This window comes from Oncorhynchus tshawytscha, linkage group LG15 (assembly GCF_018296145.1).
Source record: "Oncorhynchus tshawytscha isolate Ot180627B linkage group LG15, Otsh_v2.0, whole genome shotgun sequence".
NCBI classification, from domain to species: Eukaryota; Metazoa; Chordata; class Actinopteri; order Salmoniformes; family Salmonidae; genus Oncorhynchus; species Oncorhynchus tshawytscha.
The window spans coordinates 16,980,000-17,000,821 of record NC_056443.1 but is presented as its reverse complement, the minus strand read 5'-3'; the positions used below and the strand labels follow the sequence as shown (position 1 = coordinate 17,000,821).

Below are 20,822 nucleotides of genomic sequence, written 5' to 3'. Positions count from 1 at the left end.
TACATGCTAAGACTGGAGCTGTGTGTGTGTATGTGTCTGTGTCTGTGTGTGTGGTGAGCTATGTGTGTGTATTTCATCTTTGTGCACTGTGTACACCTGCGTGTGCTGAAAATATGGTGTGTGTGTGTGTGTGTGTTTCTTTATGTGTGCATGCGTGTGTGTGTGTATGTGGTAAAAAGCATCCTGATCCACAGCTTAGGACTCTTGAGACCGGTCACCCTCCAGGTCATTTATGGACATTTTTCACATTTCTGAGCATGAAGAGAAGGAGGTGGGAGCAAAGGGCATAGTGTCTACAGTGTGTGTGTGTGTGTGTGTGCGCGCTCGCGCGCGTCCGTGCGTGTGCTTGGTGTTCATGTGTGTGTGAGGTCGAGAGGGTGTGTTAGGTCTCTGAAGTTTGTCTCGATGTAGCTATTTTTCTAGTGGATGCAACTACTACGTTTGTGAATGTGTGTGTGTGCGTTAGTGGTGCGTGGGTCAACTGTTTGTTCACCTGCACCCGCCCGCAACCGCCCGACTATATGTGGTAATGTGAAGATCTGAGGTCTGCACCCAACCCTAACCTGCTAATATAAGAAAATGTGCTGTAGGCTACAGTCAGAGATGGCGGGGCGATTTGTTAACAGGGGGTGCAGGATTTATTTAGCCTGATTAATATGTTTCTGCCTATAATTAACCACATCTTGGTAGGCTATTGACCAGGAAGACTAAATAAACTCTTGCTCGCCAGAATAATGTCATAAATCTCTACTTCTTTCATGGCGCAAAGACAATTTGGGACCAGGAAGACAATGCAATAACAAACCAAAAATGCGGGAAAGCTTTTCTGAAAAATGTCCAAATGACATCAGATTGGCCGGTTGTAAGGAAAAAGAAAGCTGTAAAAACGAGCCAACATGTTTCTGATAAGATTTCAGTTCGGCTTGGATGCATATTTTCCGTGGTTGAAATACGGTCAGCTTTTATGATGCTGATAAAGATAGCACCTCGACAGACGGTATCTGACTGCACATTCGCATTCTCTCAAGATGCTGAAACAAGTCATATTTCTTCACTCCTGTTCTCGAGTCAAGGTTTTCCCTACATTTGGTGTATAATTTTACTGCAAGAGATGCTTATTTCTGCAGGATTTAATATTAAGGCTATGTGAGAGGTTATATACCAAACGTCAGTGTCCAGATTTCAGTTTCCATTTAACCAATCTGAACAGTAGGCTAAAGTTCCCTTGACGTGCCGTAGGCGTATTTGATGTCCCCTTCTGGTGTCTGTTGAATTTGTGTATCGCCAGACAATCCTCACACTTAATAACATAGCCGGCACTTCTATCATCCTCTTTTACCACTTCCCTACATTTTTATCTCAAACATTACTTTTCTGTCCCTGCCTTCTCTTTATTTCCAACTCTCCATTTCAAAGCTTTTCTCTTTCTTGAATTCTAAACTCCGACAATGTCCTTTTCGCCTGTCCGTTCCCAAAAGCATTTGGCGATTGGCATGTAGCGAATTTGCCGCGCGTACAGTTAGGCCCTGAAGTTTACGCACTATTGCCAGATAGCCTATAATAATGAAAGAAAAACATCAATGTAGCCTATAGATTTAAATTGCACGATAGTTATACATTTATGGATTTCTTAAGGTATTGTTTTCTATTTATTCAACCCCTCCCGTCACCCACCCGCCCTTCATCCACACAATATTTTATGACCCTAAACCCACAGACATAACTGCGGGGATTGTGGGTTATGAGTCAAATCCGCGCATCACTAGTGTGTGCGTGCGTGCGTGCGTGTGTAGAGGGCCCTGTTTCCCAACCCCTCCTGTTGAGTGTTTCTCTGTGGATTCAGCAGAGCCTCTTTCATCTGTAGATAGACAGCGTGTGTGTGTGTGTGTGTGTGTGTGTGTGTGTGTGTGTGTGTGTGTGTCTGTGTGTGCAACAGAATGCATGGCATTCCTTCCCCGCTCCCTCTATCCTACATAAACATGCCCCCTCTGGAGAACACGACAGGAAATCTCTACATCTGTAAGAAGCCCTGTTTATACCTGGTTCTTACATGTGGCAGTCGTCCTGGTCTTGCCTACATTCTGATTGTGCTCACATTTGTCGACAGGTGTAGACAATCAAAAGACACATTGGGAACAGATTGTGATTAGATCTTCCTGACCTCCTCCTCTGGAGGTAGTCAAAGAATCATCTTGTATGGATAGCCTTGAAGTGTAAACGAATACGAAAGCGTATACTTTAGACCACCCACCCTCTAAAAACAAGTCACACCAGCCAGTTGAGGTAGTAATTATGGACAATAATACCTCTACGATCCCTCCTAGAATTAAGATCATGGTCTTCATTAGAAATAAAGTACCTGGCCTCTGAGTGGGGCACTGGTCTAAGGCACTGCATCGCAGTGTCTCTACAGCCCGGGGATCGATTATCTGTCATTACATAATTGGCCTGGGTTTGGCGGGCGGGGGCGGGCTTTACTTGACTCATCGTGCTCTTGTGGCAGGCTGGGCTTCTGCAGGCTGACTTCGGTTGTCAATTGAGGTGTGTTTCCTCCCACACATTGGAGCGGGTGTTTAAGAAGCGCCATTTTGTCGGTTCATATTTCGAAGGACGCATGACTCGACCTTTGCCTCCGCCGAGCCCGTTGGGGAGTTGCAGCGATGAGACAAGATCGTAATCACGAAAATGGGGGTACGTCTTTTTAATATAAATATATATATATATAATGTGCCCACTCCCACTGTGGTCGGATGCAAACAGCCCAATCTAAATTAGATCATGCATATCGAAATAAAGATATTTATGAAGAGATATCGTCCCAAATGAGAGAAAAAGGGTTATCCCGTTCCCACGTCAAATGCCAGCGCAAAATAAAACATTTGAAAACTTTGCACTGAAAGGCAAAGGACTGTTATAGGAGTGGGAACGGGAGAACCGAGGGACCATCCCACCACCTGCCCACCATTCATTCTGGACAGTGCTGTGGAGGATGGAGATATTCAACTGCCCAGCACTTTATTCACTTTTTATTTGTCATGTGAGGAATGGTCTAATATAGTTGCTGTATCAGATATTAAGCATTAGGGCCCAAGTGTCATTTGTATTTATACTGTGCATTAATTGTATTTTGTACACACATCCAGATGCTCATCTTGTTTGTTCGGTGTCTTTTTTTAGGGGGGCGGGAGAGATTCTCTGAATATTCATTTGTGTGGCTGTGGACAGGTCGAAGTTATCGGGGCAGTATTACGCCCGGTCTTAAATCGTTGGATAGCCAAAGTAGGCTGTATTGATGGGCGTATACAACCGTTGATGATAAAAGTGTGGCGTTTTCTGTCGATTTCTACAGCTTGTGTCACAAAGGGGAGGTCTAACGGAGGTTGGATTCATTTGCATACAGGGAGGGATCAGGGAATAACCTGGTCACAATGTGAACAGATACGAGACCCATTTTATTAGCATGTGCAGATGCAACCAATCTCGATCGGATAGTGATCGGATCATCTTGATCGGGCGATGGCAACCACATGATAATGCAAGGTGTAAACACAGCTAGAGAGAGAGAGAGAGAGAGAGAGAGAGAGAGAGAGAGACTGGGAAGAGAGACTGGGAAGAGAGAGGGAGGGGGGAAAAGAAAGGAAGAGAGAAAGAAAGACTCACTCTTCACTCAGTCTTCTTAGTCCAATCACACGTCATATTTTCATGAAAGAAAAGAAGGAAAACATTTAGAAAGTGATGTAAAGTACTTAAGTAACAATTATTTCAAGTACTACTTAAGTCGTTTTTTGGGTTATCTATACTTTGCTTTACTATTTATATTTTTGACAACGTTTACTTTTACTCCACTACGTTCCTAAAGCAAATAATGTGCTTTTCACTCCTTACATTTTCCCTGACACACAAAAGTATTTACATTTTGAATGCGGAAAATAGTCTAATTCACGTGCTTATTATCAAGAGAACATCCCTGGTCATCCCTTCTGCCTTTGATCTGGCAGACTCACTAAACACAGGGGCAGCAGGTAGCCTAGTGGTTAGAGCGTTGGGCCAGTAACCCGAAAGGTTGCTAGATCAAATCCCAGAGCTGTCAGTAAAAATCTGTCATTCTGCCCCTGAACAAGGCAGTTAATCCACTGTAGTTAACCCACTGTAGTTAACCCACTGTAGTTAACCCACTGTAGTTAACCCACTGTTCCTAGGCTGTCATTGTAAATAAGAATTAGTTCTTAACTGACTTCCCTATTTTTTTTAAACACACAAATGCTTAGTTTGTGAGTTATGTCTGTCTGTTGAAGTGTGCCCCTGGCTATCTATTACTAAAATATTAACAATTGTGCTGTGTGGGTTGCTTAATATAAGACATTAGAAATTATTTATACTTTTTTACATTTTTGACACTTAAGAATATTTTAGCTATTACATTTACTTTTGATACTTAAGTATATTTAAAAACCAAATACTTTTAGACTTTTACTCAAGTAGTATTTTAATTGGAGACTTTCCTTTGTACTTGAGTCATTTTCTATGACAATTGGATACTTTCCCCACCACTGCATTTAAATCCCTTTAGAGATCAAAGTAAAGGTTCATGTCAAACTGACCTGAGATGGTGTAAAGCAGTGGAGGATCCTGAGGGGACGACAGACCATAATAATGGATACCATTCCACCGACTCTGCTCCAGCCATTACCACGAGCCCATCCTCCCCGATGAAGGTGCCACCAGCCTCCTGTGGTGTAAAAGTCATTTCTGATGATTCATTGTCTGTATGACATTTCTAAACCTATAAGACCAAACACCCTGATCTATATTTTATATGGTGAGTTTATAGAGGTATGTTTTCGACCTATTTAAGTGTGCGGAGGATGCGTCAAGGCCAGTTAGGCATAGCAGCTACAAGGACCAATACACTCATCAGATGACTGAATCAAGATTCGACCACAGAGCACGAGAGACAGAGAGAGAGACACAGAGAGAGAGAGAGAGAGAGAGAGAAAAGGAGATAGATAGAGAATGAGAGGGGGAGAGAGAGAAAAAGAGAGAGAGAATGAGATAGACAGAGAATGATAGAGAGAGAGAGAGAAGAGGGAGAGAGAGAGAATGAGATAGAAAGAGAATGATAGAGAGAGAGAGAAAAGGAGATAGATAGAGAATGAGAGGGGGAGAGAGAGAAAAAGAGAGACAGAGAATGAGATAGACAGAGAATGATAGAGAGAGAGAGAGAGAGAGAAGAGGGAGAGAGAGAGAATGAGATAGAAAGAGAATGATAGAGAGAGAGAGAGAGTAGAGGGAGAGAGAGAGTAGAGAGAGAGAGAGAGAATGAGATAGAAAGAGAATGATAGAGAGAGAGAGAGAGAGAGAGAAGAGAGAGAGAGAGAATGAGATAGAAAGAGAATGATAGAGAGAGAGAGTAGAGGGAGAGAGAGAGAAAGAGATAGAAAGAGAATGATAGAGAGAGAGAGAGAGAATGAGATAGAAAGAGAATGATAGAGAGAGAGAGAGAGTAGAGGGAGAGAGAGAGAATGAGATAGAAAGAGAATGATAGAGAGAGAGAGAGAGAAAAGGAGATAGATAGAGAATGAGAGGGGGAGAGAGAGAAAAAGAGACAGAGAATGAGATAGACAGAGAATGAGATAGACAGAGAATGATAGAGAGAGAGAGAGAGAGAGTAGAGGGAGAGAGAGAGAATGAGATAGAAAGAGAATGATAGAGAGAGAGAGAGAGTAGAGAATGAGATAGAAAGAGAGAGAGAATGAGATAGATAGAAGAGAATGATAGAGAGAGAGAGAGAGAGAGAAGAAAAGGAGATAGATAGAAAGAGAATGAGAGAGGGGATAGAGAGAAAAGAGAGACAGAGAATGAGATAGACAGAGAATGATAGAGAGAGAGAGAGAGAGAGAGAGAGAGAGAGAATGAGATAGAAAGAGAATGATAGAGAGAGAGAGAATGAGATAGAAAGAGAATGATAGAGGAGAGAGAGAGAGTAGAGGGAGAGAGAGAGAATGAGATAGAAAGAGAATGATAGAGAGAGAGAGAGAGAGAGAGAGTAGAGGGAGAGAGAGAGAGGGTGGAGTGCTGCTCTTTACCGCCCTCCCGTGGCATCTCATGTCTTTGTAATGTGGCTACTCAGAGTACAAGGTAGGGCCTAGAATGAAGGTGGAAAGTTAATCGTTTGATTAAAGCATAGAAATGGCATTAGTCATTATATTTCTGTGGTTAAAAGTAGGGGGGGTGGAAGTGGCATCTTCGGCGGGGTAACCTCTACATTCAGCGCCAGGTATTCCTTCTCAGATTGCCAGATGGTTGTGGTTTCTAGAGTAAAATCTGGGGATAAATATTGAGCTAAAGCATCAGTCTTATATCAACTTCTCTATGTCACTTGTGAACATTTTGGTGCTTTATGCCGTTAACAGATGACTTTTCTTTCTTTTATTTTACCTCATAGTTGTATGTTTGGGTTGAATGTCTAAACGTCTTGACGCACGCTATTTCTAATCACGAATGAATGATCATAAATGAACAGACAAACGGCTGACCTTGTGGTTTCCGGTTTGGTTGATCTTTTTTCTTTCAAAATGAATCTAGATTCCTAGAGTGCCCGTTTTTCACACAGAGGTCCGAAATGAGGAGGAGGAGGATGGTGGTGACGGGGATGAATCTCCCTCCCCCAGTTATCCCTCCGTTTTTCTAATCGGAACTGTGACAAGCTCTCTAAAAGCATCATCGTATTTCTTCATTAATGAGTATTACAAATGGAGTAATATCCCCAGAACGCCACAGAACGGATCTCTGTCTATCAGGGTTATATTTAGTAGATGAAGCCATGGAACTGTCTCTCTCTCGGCTAACTCCCTCAGGGCGCACATACTAAGGGTGCATCCCAAATTGCACCCACCCTATTCCTTATATAGTGCACTACCCATAGGGCTCTAGTCAAAAGCGTTGCACTATAAATGGTATAGGGTGCCATTTTGGACGCGCCTACGATTCTGCTTGGCAACCAACAGCCAATCCCTGTGACTACACCCTCTTTTAATTTTCCCTCACCCACACGGCAACACTCTGTTCCAAGCTGTGATATACTGTATCTGTGAATTACAAAAGATTGGAGACATGTTGGAACCTGCTTTGGGATGGGCTGTGGGGCTGAGACAGGATTCTAGAATACGCCTTTACAAATGCTCTCGGAATTCTACCTCAGAATGTTTCAAAACCCACTTGTCTATCAGTCTCTCAGAGTGGAATTTTGGTTTCGGGAAACTTTTAGAACTTACTTTGACAAAACGGTTTGTGGAATTCTAACTCACAGAAATATATTCCACAGAAGTGAACACGCACACAGAATAATATTCTGCAACATGCTTGTGTAAGCCTGGAGGGTTGACTTCCAGCTGTGTGAATTCCAGAACACATATTTCTAAACTCCCTCTGTTGAGCTGACAACCACCCACTGTTTCTGTAAGGCAATGTTTACCTTTTAGTGTTTCAGTGTTTCAGATCAAGTCATCAAAACCAACCACCGCTCCAACTGACCATTATGCTATGTCCAGTGTGTGTGTGTGTGTGTGTGTTTGTGTGTTGAGTGCTTGCACATGTGTGCTCTGGCTGAGGTTGGAGGAGGTGGACAGATGCTCAGGGCCCAGGGAGTCAGAACAGCAGGACCATCTGGCACCACTTAACATAAGACAGTACCGCACGCACACACACACACACACACACACACGCTAGACATACACACACACTGGACGGACATACACACACACACACACATTGGACATACATGCACACATGCACACACATGCGCGCACACACTTGCGCCCACACACACACATACACTAATGGGCTACTTTTTCACTGTGTTAAACATTAGAGGTTAAACAAAGGTTAAAGGGGGAAGGATGTAAAGTAAATGAGTTAAATCATAGAGAGAAGTCTGAGAGCTGAGGCTAAAGAACACTTCTGTAAAAAATATATTGAGAATGCAAAGTAATTACTGTATTCTCTATTTTACTGACCTTATTCCCTGAGAAAGGGGAAAAGGAATGCTCTTGTTTGAGAGAAATGTATCTCGTCTTCCTAATCTGTAAACCACCGATAGAGAGGGACACACATAAACACACACACACACACACACACACCAGGATTGACCAGTACATGTTTACCTCTCCCCCAGAGTGTGTTTAGATTAGAACCCACCTGCAACACTCTAAAGTAGAACATTCTAACATTCTAGGTCACAGCGTTTCATATCAGAGCTGGACAGAGAAGCCAAACCCGCGTCTTAAGTTTGACAGTGTGTGCAGGCTGAAATGTGTGTGTTTAGACAGAGAGGACCGATACAGATTGAGTTGTATAGGGTTGCAACATTTCCTCTTAGGAGCATTTCCGGATTTCCTGCCTTTGCCTCCTGATTCTGGGGAATCTTCCATATGGGATTTCTGGAAAACCTGGGGATTTGGGGAAAGTTGTGGAATTTTACAACCCTTTTTAGCAAACCTAGACAAAGGACGGACACAGAGTTGTAAGTTCAGGTTGATTTACAGTCAGGTTTTGCTGTAGTCCAGCAACCCAGGTTGTGGGATTTTATTTTATGAACCCCAAGGTTCTTACTAATGCTTTTGACCTGGCATAGTTCTGTTGGGCTATTCTGTGTGTGTGTGTATGTGTGTGTGTGTGTGTGTGTGTGTGTGTGTGTGTGTGTGTGTGTGTGTGTGTGTGTGTGTGTGTAAGCACGCAGGTGCGTGCGTGTCCCATCTCAGTCTCTGTCATGGTTTCTCGTGAGCCAGGTTTTTCACCACGGTTACCATTAGTAGCTTTTCCATGTGTTCTCTTTGTCATATGACTGACTGTATAACTAACTGTCCTAAAGACACAGTTCACACAGGAGCGTGTGTGTGTCCGTGCGTGTGCATTCATGTGTGTGTGTGCGTCTATGAACTTAAACGTGTACATTTCCAACCCTGGATTGACCAATCGGATTACTAGACTAAATCCTTAAAACATCTAGTTATGAATAACATTTGACAGAGGTTTGCCTTAGAGGCTGTACAGTGTTTGTGTTTTCTTAAGAGATATCCTCAAGCACAGATCTAGGATCAGCTTACTCTCCATCAATCCTAACCATAACTATTACGGAAAAAGAAAAAGGCACTGATCCTAGATCAGCATGTAGCTGAACTTTATTCTAGCAGCAACTTCATTCTGCTTCCATGGATATGATCTGGGAGAGATTTAGTACCTGTAACAGTCTACTGTTTTTGGCATATTTTCAGTTCTCTCTCATTTTATTTTTTCATTGGCTGAGAGCAGTGGTCGTTGTTGGAATATTCTAGAGAATTCCTGGACATTTCATTGTGATTCCAGGATGGTTTAAAAAAATAATCATAATCCTTTTTTATTTCACCTTTATTTAACCAGGTAGGCTAGTTGAGAACAAGTTCTCATTTACAACTATGACCTGGCCAAGATAAAGCAAAGCAGATACACTGGCAAGTACTGCCAAACACTGGCAAGTACTGCCAAGCACTGGCAAGCACTGGCAAGTAGTGGCAAGCACTGGCAAGTAGTGGCAAGCACTGGCAAGCACTGGCAAGTAGTGGCAAGCACTGGCAAGTAGTGGCAAGCACTGGCAAGTAGTGGCAAGCACTGGCAAGTAGTGGCAAGCACAAGCACTGGCAAGCACTGGCAAGTAGTGGCAAACTGGCAGTGGCTGGGAGCATGGCACAAGTACTGCAAGCACTGGCAAGCACTGGCAAGTAGTGGCAAGCACTGGAGCATGTGCAAGCACTCTCTCTTTTGCACACACACACACCGTGAAATTCTGTTTACGGGTGGGGTAGGTAAGTCGCGGTTTCTACTATCCCTCCGATTCTGTAGAAGAGAGGTGTCATTGTGCTGTGCATGCTGACTGTTTGTGTGTGTACGTCTGTGTGTGTATTTGCTGTGCATGCTGACTGTGTGTGTGTCTGTGTGTGTGTGTGTGTGTGTGTGTGTGTGTGTGTGTGTGTGTGTGTGTGTGTGTGTGTGTGTGTGTGTGTGTGTGTGTGTGTGTGTGTGTGTGTGTGTGTGTGTGTGAGTGTGCGTTTATCAGGGCAGGGCTGGGTAAAGATGTGTAATCATCAGTCAGTCTTTGATGAGTGGGGGAATTCCAGTCTGGTCGCTAATTCCCACTGTGCATGCCTTCCGCTCCTCTCCCCCTTCTCACCCCTCTCCACCACCTCTGTCCTTTACAATGTGCTCCAACTTCAGTCTATGTAGACAAGTTACGCTAGCTCTATGTATAGAACGAGCATTTCTATGTACCTGGCAGTATCCTCTCGAACGCTCTGTTTGTGCATAGTTGTACATCTCCATGTCAAAGTGTTGCCAATATTTCCCTTTAGTTTCCAAGCCCTTTGGAGAAGTTATTTTATGGAACATTCATGGATTCTATCTAGATTCTAACTGACGAGAAGAACGTTCTAACGTTCTAAGAATTCCCTCCTGACAGGCCGAAGAACCTTCTTGAAGCTCCGTCCTGATAGGCTGAAGAACTTTCGAGAAGCTCCCTCCTAATCAGGCCTAAGAACATTCTAGACGAGAGAAAGAGAGAATATGAGAGTGTAGTGGAGGGGGGGGAAATAAGGTGAATTAAAAAGGGAGAAAGGGGAGGGGGACACATTGCTAGAGCTCACTGACCCCCCTGACTGGATTACATGCCCCAGTGGTGCAGTGTGAGGGGGGTGATGGCTAGAGGGCTGGGCGTGGGAGAGACAGACAGCATTGAACTGAAGCAGACCAGATACTAATCAGGGATCCAGAGCTTGTAAAAACACCCCCGATAACAGACGGACGCTTACGCACACACTTGCTCATCTAGGGAGGTGCAGAGGGTGTGTGTGTTTGCATACCCGCAGTGGCTGCCAGTTCTGCCAAGCCCTTAGATGCCCTCTGACTGCCCCCCCCCCTCCCCACACCCCCCGTCTCCTGATACGACCCCAAAGGGGCAGGGTAGGGGGGCAGAGAAGGCCTAACAAGGACCTTTAGGCCTTGAGGTGGGCTATGAGTTTGTTTTTTGAAATCAGAAACATTTGTGATCGACACGGCCAACCTTGCCCTGACCCTCTTCTCGTGTCTCTTCATGTTAATGCTGGTCCTCATTCAACCCCTCCCGTACACTTTCTCACTCTCAAATCAAATCAAAGTTTATCGGACACGTACACAGATTTGCAGATGTTATCGCAGGTGCAGCGAAATGCTTGTGTTTCCAGCTCCAACAGTGCAGCTATACCTAGCAATAAATACAAAAATATACACTTAATACACTTTTTTATTATAATACATTATATAGGATGAGGCATTACTAGAACAGTACATACATATAAACTGGGTAAAACAATATGTAAACATGATTAAAGTGACCAGTGTTCAATGACTACATATGTAGGGCAACAGTCTCAGTTGCAGGGTTGAGTACCGGGTGATGGCCGGATAGTAACAATGACTAAAGTTCAGGGCAGGGTACTGGGCGGAGGCCGGCTAGTGGTGACTGTTTAACAGTTTGATGGCCTGGAGCTATAAGCTGTTTTTCAGTCTCTCGTCCCAGCTTTAATTCACCTGCTGTATACTGTCTCCACCTTCTAGACGGTAGCGGGGTAAACAGGCCGTGGCTCAAGGTGGCTGAGGTACTCAAAGATCTTCTTGACCTTCCTGTGACCCCGGGTGCGGTAGATGTCCTGGAGGGCAGGCAGTCTGCCCCCGGTGATGCGTTGGGCTGACGGCACCACCCTCTGGAGAGCCCAGCGGTTGCTGACAGTGCAATTTGCTGTACCAGGCGGTGATACAGCCCGACAGGATGCTCTCAATGGGGCCAAGCTGAATTTCTTCAGCCTCCTGAGGCTGTCTGTGTGAAGGGACCCATTTCAGGTTGTCAGTGATGTGCACGCCAAGGAACTTAAAGCTTTCCATCCACTCCACGGCAGCCCCGTTGATGTGGCTAGGGGTCGTGCTCTCTCTCTGCTGTGTCCTGTAGTCCACGATCAGCTCCTTGGTTTTGTTGACGTTGAGGGAGAGGTTATTCTCCTGGCACCACTCCGTCAGGGCCCTCACCTCCTCCCTGTGGTCTCAGCGTGGCGGAGGGGAAGCAAGTGGGGACAACAGATTGGGAAATGGATAAATGTAATATGTCTGTCAACACTCCAGCCAGCTGCTCTGCACATGCTTTGAGGACATGGCTTGGGATGCCGTCTAGGCCGGCAGCCTTGCAGGGGTTAACACGTTTAAATGACTTACTCACGTTGGCCACGGAGAACGAGAGCACACAGTCCTCGTAGACGCCGGGGGCCCGCGTCGGCAGCTCACTTCGGCAGCACGATGTTGTGTGTGTTCTCTCTCTCTATCTCTTTCTCTCTCTCTTTCTCTCTCTCTCTTATTTCACCCTCCCTGTTATTGCCTTTACAGACATGTGTTATATCATTACCGGGAAACCATTTAACAGTCGGTTAGTGTTTGAGCTCTGGCCAAGCCCCGATGGGTCTTTATAACTACCCCAATCAGACAACGCCGCAGGGGGGAACAGAGAGAGAGAGCTCAGGGGGAACAGAGAGAGAGAGAGAGAGCTCAGGGGGGAACAGAGAGAGAGAGAGAGAGAGAGAGAGAGAGAGAGAGAGAGAGAGAGAGAGGGTGGGTGGGGAGACAGAAAGACTGAAAGAATCAAAGAGAGCAAGATTAAGAGAGTGAGAGAGAAAAGGGATAGAGGAAGTCTGAGGTCAGAATATAATTGAATATGATATGAAAGTGACATTTTCCTACATCATACTTCCAGGTCATCTTGACTAGGCTTCAAGATTATATCATCAAATTCACCAAAACTAGGTCATTTCAGATACACTGTATATTTAAAATGATACTTGCATTTGTGTATTGATTTGCACGTACCTGATGCCTTTTTTCTCCCCAATTTCCAATTGGTAGTTACAGTCTTGTTGTCATCACTGCAACTCCCATACGGACTCGGGAGAGGCGAAGGTCGAGAGCCATGCGTCCTCCGGATCACGACCCTGCCAAGGCGCACTGCTTCTTGACACACTGCTCGCTTAACCCAGAAGCTAGCCGCACCAATGTGTCAGAGGAAACACCGTTCAACTGTCAACCGTGTCAGCGTGCACGCGCCTGGCCCGCCACAGGAGTCGCTAGATGGGACAAGGACATCCCGGCTGGCCAAACCCTCCCCTAACAACACTGGGCCAATTATGCACCGCCTCATGGTTCTCCCGGTCGCGGCCGGCTGCGACACAGCCCGGGATTGAACCCGGATCTGTAGCGATGCCTCTAGCACCACGATGCAGTGCATTAGATAGCTGCGCTACTCAGGAGGCCCGCCAAATATTTGACGCTCAAAGACGTAAGACACACTGACAAAAGTTAGAAGGGGTTTCATTTGAAATACAACTCCCGCAGCCTTGTTGTTAGCATGCTTGAGGGTGTCTGCTCGAGTTGAGGACTCACAGGACGGTAAGAACCTGTTAGTTACAGACATATTGATGTGTTTTAAATCAGATGATGCTGTTTTTTTTACTGAACATTGCCAGCCGGTACATAATTAAAAAAAAAAATATTATAATAATAATTGTAGGCTGGCAAGCTGCCGAAAGTGAGACCTATACAGCTGGAGGGAGTTGTGGTTCATGTGAGGAGTTCTAATGAAAATGTTGTAGCTTTTCGTCTTTGTGCTTCTTCTTGGCCGTCAAATATGCTGAAAAGTACATTCACTCGGAAACACCTATAGGTGTACATTGTAATATACAGGTAACTTGAGTAAATGAGGGATACAAAGTATATTGAAAGCAGGTGCTTCCACACAGGGTTGGTTCCTGATTTAATTAGGCAATTAGACTCCCATCATGCTTAGAGTCATGTAAAAACAAATGTCCAGTTGCCCATTATTTTGGTTACCATGGTAGAAGAAGACATCTCAGTTACTTTGAACGGTGGGTCTCAATGGGGCATAAAGGAGTTTAAAGTGTGTGTGTGTGTGTGTGTGTGTGCGTGCGTGCGTGCGTGCGTCACCAGATCTCAACCCAATTGAACACTTAAAGGAGATTCTGGCGCGCTGCCTGAGACAGCATTTTCCACCACCCCATTTTGGAATTTCTTGTGGAAGAAGGGTGTCAACATCCCTCCAATCAAATGTCATTTGTCACATGCACTGAGTACAACCTTGCCGTGAAATGTTTCCTTAAGAGTTTTTTAAAAATGAGGTAAGTAAGACAAATTTGCTAAATAAACTTAAGGAAAAACACAACAAAATAACTATAATGAGGCTATATACAAAGGGTACCGGCACCGAGTTAAGAGGTACAGGTTAGTTGAGGTAATGGAGGTAATTGAGGTACATGTAGGTAGGGGTAAAGTGACTATGCATAGTTAAGACTGGTATAATCTATGTCAAAGTGCTTCGAAGCTGTTCTGGTGGCATAACACTGGTGGCATAACACCCTTTTAAGACACTTAATGTTGGTGTTTCCTTTATTTTGGCAGTTACCTGTACATCTTTATATGGCCGCGTTTCCACGACTTTGACGATGGAAATTTGAGGTTCTTGCTTTGTCCTACAAAACGTGGATCCAGGAAGTGTCACTTTCGTACCGTATAGAACTTGGCGTTTCACTTTAACGTTATTGTTACTTGATTCATAGTTTTACTATAGAACCCAGAGTGAAAGTATGTTGCCAGGGAAATTGTCGTGAACATGCCTCCTCACACACGAGGAGGTCGAGAAGGCCAGATGGTATAACGTAGTAGCTACATTACAGCATTACAGCTCAGACCCGGTGTTATGAGTTAGTCTGTTGGCTCAGAACTTTCTGTGACTTCCTATCCACTTCTTCCTTTCACTCTCCTTCTGACAACCTGATACACTTGACATTTACACCAGTGACATTCTATGACAGTCACTCAGGGGATAGTAACACACACACACACACACACGGCACAGTTTCTCTAGAGATAAATCAGATCAAGCTCGAACTGTGCGATGCAGTACGGAGTTGTAGTTTCCAAAAGGCCAATATTCGACATAGTTTATCGCAGAAAACGTGGTAATTAACTACAATGACCATAATCCATTGCGTTACTTGTCCGGTCTGCGTGTTTCTTTGACGCCTGCTACGTTAGGTTAGTGTGGGGCAGACATGGACAGAAGAGACAGGAGAATGTGAGATTGAGAGGGATAGAGAGCAGTTGCTTGGCGACGTATCTACCTGAAAATACATGATCTAAGTTGGATTTGATTGTTGGTATTCAGCATAGTTGGTATTCAGCATAGTTGGCATTCAGCATATTTGGTGTTCAGCATAGTTGGTATTCAGCATAGTTGGTATTCGGCGTAGTTGGTATTCAGCATAGTTGGTATTCAGCATAGTTGGCATTCAGCATATTTGGTGTTCAGCATAGTTGGTATTCACCATAGTTGGTATTCGGCATAGTTGGTATTCGGCATAGTTGGTATTCACCATAGTTGGTATTCAGCATAGTTGGTATTCACCATAGTTGGTATTCAGTTGGCATAGTTGGTATTCAGCATAGTTGGTATTCACCATAGTTGGTATTCAGCATAGTTGGTATTCAGCATAGTTGGTATTCACCATAGTTGGTATTCACCATAGTTGGTATTCACCATAGTTGGTATTCACCATAGTTGGTATTCACCATAGTTGGTATTCAGCATAGTTGGTATTCACCATAGTTGGTATTCAGTATTCATAGTTGGTATTCACCATAGTTGGTATTCACCATAGTTGGTTTATAGTTTATTCACCATAGTTGGTATTCACAATGGTAAAATATTTTATTTAAAGTATTCAGTCATAATGTGAATAATTTTATTTGTGGTGAATAAATTGTGGTTAATAAGTGATAATCAGTAATGGGCAGTCAATACCATCATGGGACTTGTTTTATTATGTGTTGTTACTTCATTCAACCCACATAAGGCATTTAATAATTGAAACCGAAATCGAAAACCGCAATTATTTTTTAATGATGGAACTGAACCGAACTGTCCTCAAAAAGCACTAATCGCCCAGCACTAGTGATGACACACACACACACACACACACACACACACACACACACACACACACACACACACACACACACACACACACACACACACACACACACACACACACACAGGGAGGGAGATGAATGGTCTGACAGACAGAGGCTGGAGGGAGACGGATAGATACAGAGGGAATGAGGGAGGAGAGGGAGGAGAGAGGCATCCTAGCTGTTGATTAAGGGTTTCCATGTGTGTTGACACAGTGCCAGGCAGGTACTGGACTGCTCTGCCCTGCATGTATGCCAGGCAGGATATTAAACAAATAAGACGCAGGGCAGGAATGTCAAGAGTTATCTAGACTGACAGAGCTGACCAGTGCCCAGAGACACTCTAGGTCCGGACCAAGGTGTCTAACCCAGACCGTAGCCAGACCCAGATGAAGGTAAGTGGTAACCCAGAAAAGAGTACCAAAACAAGCTTAAACTAGGGAGAGGGGTTCCCTGATGGTAGAGGTTAGGTCTCAAGACTTACAGTACTGTTGAGATAAAGGATCTGCTATGTTTGTAAAGGCCTTCCCCTCTTTCCCTATTGTCTACGGCTCACTGGCTACCCAGGCTAGAGATCTAGGCCTACTCTTATTTAGAATGTGTACAGAGAGAGAGATGAATGGTAGGCCCAGGCTTCTACAAGGGACATTGTATTTGTCACGTGCGCCGAATACAGCAACTGTAGACTTTACTGCGAAATGCTCACTTACAAGCACTTTCCCCAACAATACAGTTCAAAGTTATGAAAATGTCCAAGTAGATAAAAAATGTAATAGTAATACAATATAATATAATAACACAATAAAATAACAATTACGAGGATATATACAGTACTGAGTCAATGTACTGGGGTACGAGCTAGTTGGGGTGATTGATTGAAGTAATTTGTACAGTACATGTAGGTTTGGTTAGGTGATTGATTGAAGTACTATGTACATGTAGGTTTGGTCAGGTGATTGATTGATTGAAATACTATGTACATGTAGGTTTGGTTAGGTGATTGATTGATTGAAGTACTATGTACATGTAGGTTTGGTCAGGTGATTGATTGAAGTAATATGTACATGTAGGTTTGGTCAGGTGATTGATTGAAGTAATATGTACATGTAGGTTTGGTCAGGTGATTGATTGAAGTAATATGTACATGTAGGTTTGGTTAGGTGATTGATTGAAGTAATATGTACATGTAGGTTTGGTCAGGTGATTGATTGAAGTAATATGTACATGTAGGTTTGGTCAGGTGATTGATTGAAGTAATATGTACATGTAGGTTTGGTTAGGTGATTGATTGAAGTAATATGTACATGTAGGTAGGGGGTGAGAAGCAGAAAGTCGTTGGTAGGTCCTATGTGAGCATTTCCGGTTTCAGATTTTTTTTACCTAAAAAATGTTTTACTCTGTAATGTGCTTGCTAGTCCAGACAGATGCCGCATTCAAAACAGCCGGAAATCTCTGACTGTGTTTAAGACAACTGTGAACTAAATGACTTACTCACGTTGGCCACAGAGAGTGAGAGCACACAGTCCTCGTAGACGTCGGGGGCTCACTTCGGCAGCTCGATGTTGTCTCTCTCTCTCTCTCTCTCTCTCTCTCTCTCTCTCTATCTCTCTCTAATCTCTCTCTATATCGCTCTCTCCTTATTTCTCTCTCTCTCTCTCTGTTTCTCTCTCTCTCTCCCTCTCTCTCTCTATCTCTCTCTAATCTCTCTCTATATCGCTCTCTCCTTATTTCTCTCTCTCTCTCTAATCTCTCTCTATATCGCTCTCTCCTTATTTCTCTCTCTCTCTCTTACCTCTCTTATCTCTCTCCATCCTACAGGCCTGTCATGGCTGTGCAGCGGGATCAAAGTGTGACTGCAGCGGGGTAAAAGGAGGCAAGGTGAGTGTGAACACACACACACACACACACACACACACACACACACACACACACACACACACACACCTACAGTAATGACCTACTGTAGAAAACAACCATAACATGACACATTATTTCATTGTTTGATTTGTAATGACTCTTTTGTCTGTGTGCTATCTGCAGTTAAGAAGAGTTTGTTAGAACTGTGTGTTCTATGTGTGATGTTCTACGTGTAATGTTCTACGTGTGATGTTCTATGCATGATGTTCCATGGTTCTATGTTCCACAGGGCGAGAGGGGTTTCCCAGGGCTACAGGGTCAGCCAGGCGTACCAGGGTTCCCCGGACCTGAGGGGCCAATCGGAGGCAGGGGAGAGAAGGTAGGGGCTGCTTCCTGGATCTTGTTGTAGGAGCAACATAACACCTGACTTTATCTGGGAACTTGAAAACTAATCCTTTTCTTCCCTCCTCTCCCCCTCTGTCTTCCTCTCTCTCAGGGTGGTGACGGACCTTCAGGGCCATCCGGTCCAAAAGGAATTAGGGTGAGTGACCCAGATTTATTAACTTGACAAAGTCCCACACTTCTGTCTGTAATATTTCCATTTTCAGTGTACACCATCCTGGAGTGTAGTACTTCCCCCTGTCCATCAGAGGTCCTCGTTTCACTCCAATAAAACAGAAGCTCCATAGCTGTTTCTGAATTGAATGCCTCATTACACAAAGTCATCCTAACTTATGTTGTTAATTTATCTTCCTCGTTATTCCCACAGGGACCTCCTGGACTGCCCGGGTTCCCAGGAACACCAGGAATTCCAGTAAGTTTCCAACCATTCCCAGTTCTCACGTATTGTAGAGTGCCCGTCTGCATCCCCTCTGGTACAGAGATGAGTCCCAGTTATCCTCCATTCTCTGGCCGTGTCCAATTGCACACTTTCTCGCATGCATTTTTCTCCAGCCAAGAGAGGAAAAAATGTTTTGTCCCAGCCAATGCTTACACTAATCCCATGCTTTTAAATGAATGACGGGAAGTGCACACTTCTGGAAAAGGGTGGAGATTTGAGATGTTGCCATGATGGAACGTATACTGAAATTTCTCTGGTTGTTTTTGACCCGGCCTGATATCCAGTATGGATTGTCACCACGGAGTCATGTGACCTCACTCCCTGTCTGATGTTTGACTTCCTGTTGTCCTCTGTGTGTTCTCTTCTAGGGTCTCCCAGGACAGGACGGTCCCCCGGGCCCAAGGGGAACTGCAGGCTGCAACGGGACCAAGGTAGGTTATTATGGTTACTACTGACTGACAGCCATACAACTCTGTCGAGTCCTGAGGGAACTCGGGTTCTCCTGAATCTGGACTGAAACTGGCCTAAGTGGTCTATCACACCTGGCCACTAGATGGCAGCCTATTGGAAAAGTTAACCTATGGGCTGGAGGCTGTTGATGCGAAATGAAAGGGTGGATTGTGTCTCTTCTTAGGGTGAGAGAGGATTCCCTGGAAGTCCAGGATTCCCCGGACTGGAGGGCCGATCGGTGGGTCACACACACGCACACACTTCTCTGTCCTCTCAAACACCTACATCCACCCCCCCTGTCCTCTTCAATGCTGCATATTACTGAATGTTTTACTGACTCCGCATGTCTTTTTTGACTGTTCTTTGTATGATATTGTTTAACCTATTTGCGTGTCATACTTGCCGCTCTTGCCTCAATGACAGGGTGTCGTTGTAAATAAGAATTTGTTCTTAACTGACTGAACCTGTATGAAATATAGATACACAGGTGCACCTTGTCATTTCTCTGCGTGGAAACTTGGAAAAGGGAACTAAATGAGACTTTGAAATGTATTTATTATCTCTCTGCTCGTTTGCAGGGTCCACCTGGTCTGCCGGGACAAAAGGTTACTATACTTTTCCCGCACTGTTCTCAGCGGTTGTTATCGTTAGATTGAAAAAAAAACACCTCTACATTGTTATCGTTAGATTGAAAAAAAACACCTGTACATTGTTATCGTTAGATTGAAAAAATACACCTGTACATTGTTATCGTTAGATTGAAAAAATACACCTGTACATTGTTATCGTTAGATTGAAAAAAAAACACCTGTACATTGTTATCGTTAGATTGAAAAAAAACACCTGTACATTGTTATCGTTAGATTGAAAAAAAACACCTGTACATTGTTATCGTTAGATTGAAAAAAAACACCTGTACATTGTTATCGTTAGATTGAAAAAAAAACACCTGTACATTGTTATCGTTAGATTGAAAAAAAACACCTGTACATTGTTATCGTTAGATTGAAAAAAAAACACCTGTACATTGTTATCGTTAGATTGAAAAAAAACACCTGTACATTGTTATCGTTAGATGTTACAGATTGATTGAAAAAAAACACCTGTACATTGTTGAAAAAAAACACCTGTACATTAGATTGAAAAAAAACACCTGTACATTGTTATCGTTAGATTGAAAAAAAACACCTGTACATTGTTATCGTTAGATTGAAAAAAAACACCTGTACATTGTTATCGTTAGATGAAAAAAACACCTGTACATTGTTATCGTTAGATTGAAAAAAAACACCTGTACATTGTTATCGTTAGATTGAAAAAAAACACCTGTACATTGTTATCGTTAGATTGAAAAAAAAAAAACACCTGTACATTGTTATCGTTAGATTGAAAAAAAAACACCTGTACATTGTTATCGTTAGATTGAAAAAAACACCTGTACATTGTTATCGTTAGATTGAAAAAAAACCCACATGTACATTGTTATCGTTAGATTGAAAAAAAACACCTGTACATTGTTATCGTTAGATTGAAAAAACACCTGTACATTGTTATCGTTAGATTGAAAAAAAACACCTGTACATTGTTA

At 43.6% G+C, this 20,822-nt stretch overlaps 1 protein-coding gene across 2 annotated transcripts in view; it reads left to right on the top strand.

Moving 5' to 3' along the window:
- Positions 1 to 20,822, top strand: part of col4a5 (collagen, type IV, alpha 5 (Alport syndrome)) — an 83,349-nt gene that overhangs the window by 14,206 nt on the left and 48,321 nt on the right. For both annotated transcript variants that reach the window (XM_042298202.1, XM_042298201.1), the window contains exons 2-8: positions 17,905 to 17,964; positions 18,233 to 18,322; positions 18,440 to 18,484; positions 18,713 to 18,757; positions 19,153 to 19,215; positions 19,419 to 19,472; positions 19,813 to 19,839. In XM_042298202.1, coding sequence (XP_042154136.1) covers positions 17,905 to 17,964; positions 18,233 to 18,322; positions 18,440 to 18,484; positions 18,713 to 18,757; positions 19,153 to 19,215; positions 19,419 to 19,472; positions 19,813 to 19,839 — 384 coding nt within the window. The remainder of the gene's footprint in view (positions 1 to 17,904; positions 17,965 to 18,232; positions 18,323 to 18,439; positions 18,485 to 18,712; positions 18,758 to 19,152; positions 19,216 to 19,418; positions 19,473 to 19,812; positions 19,840 to 20,822) is intronic.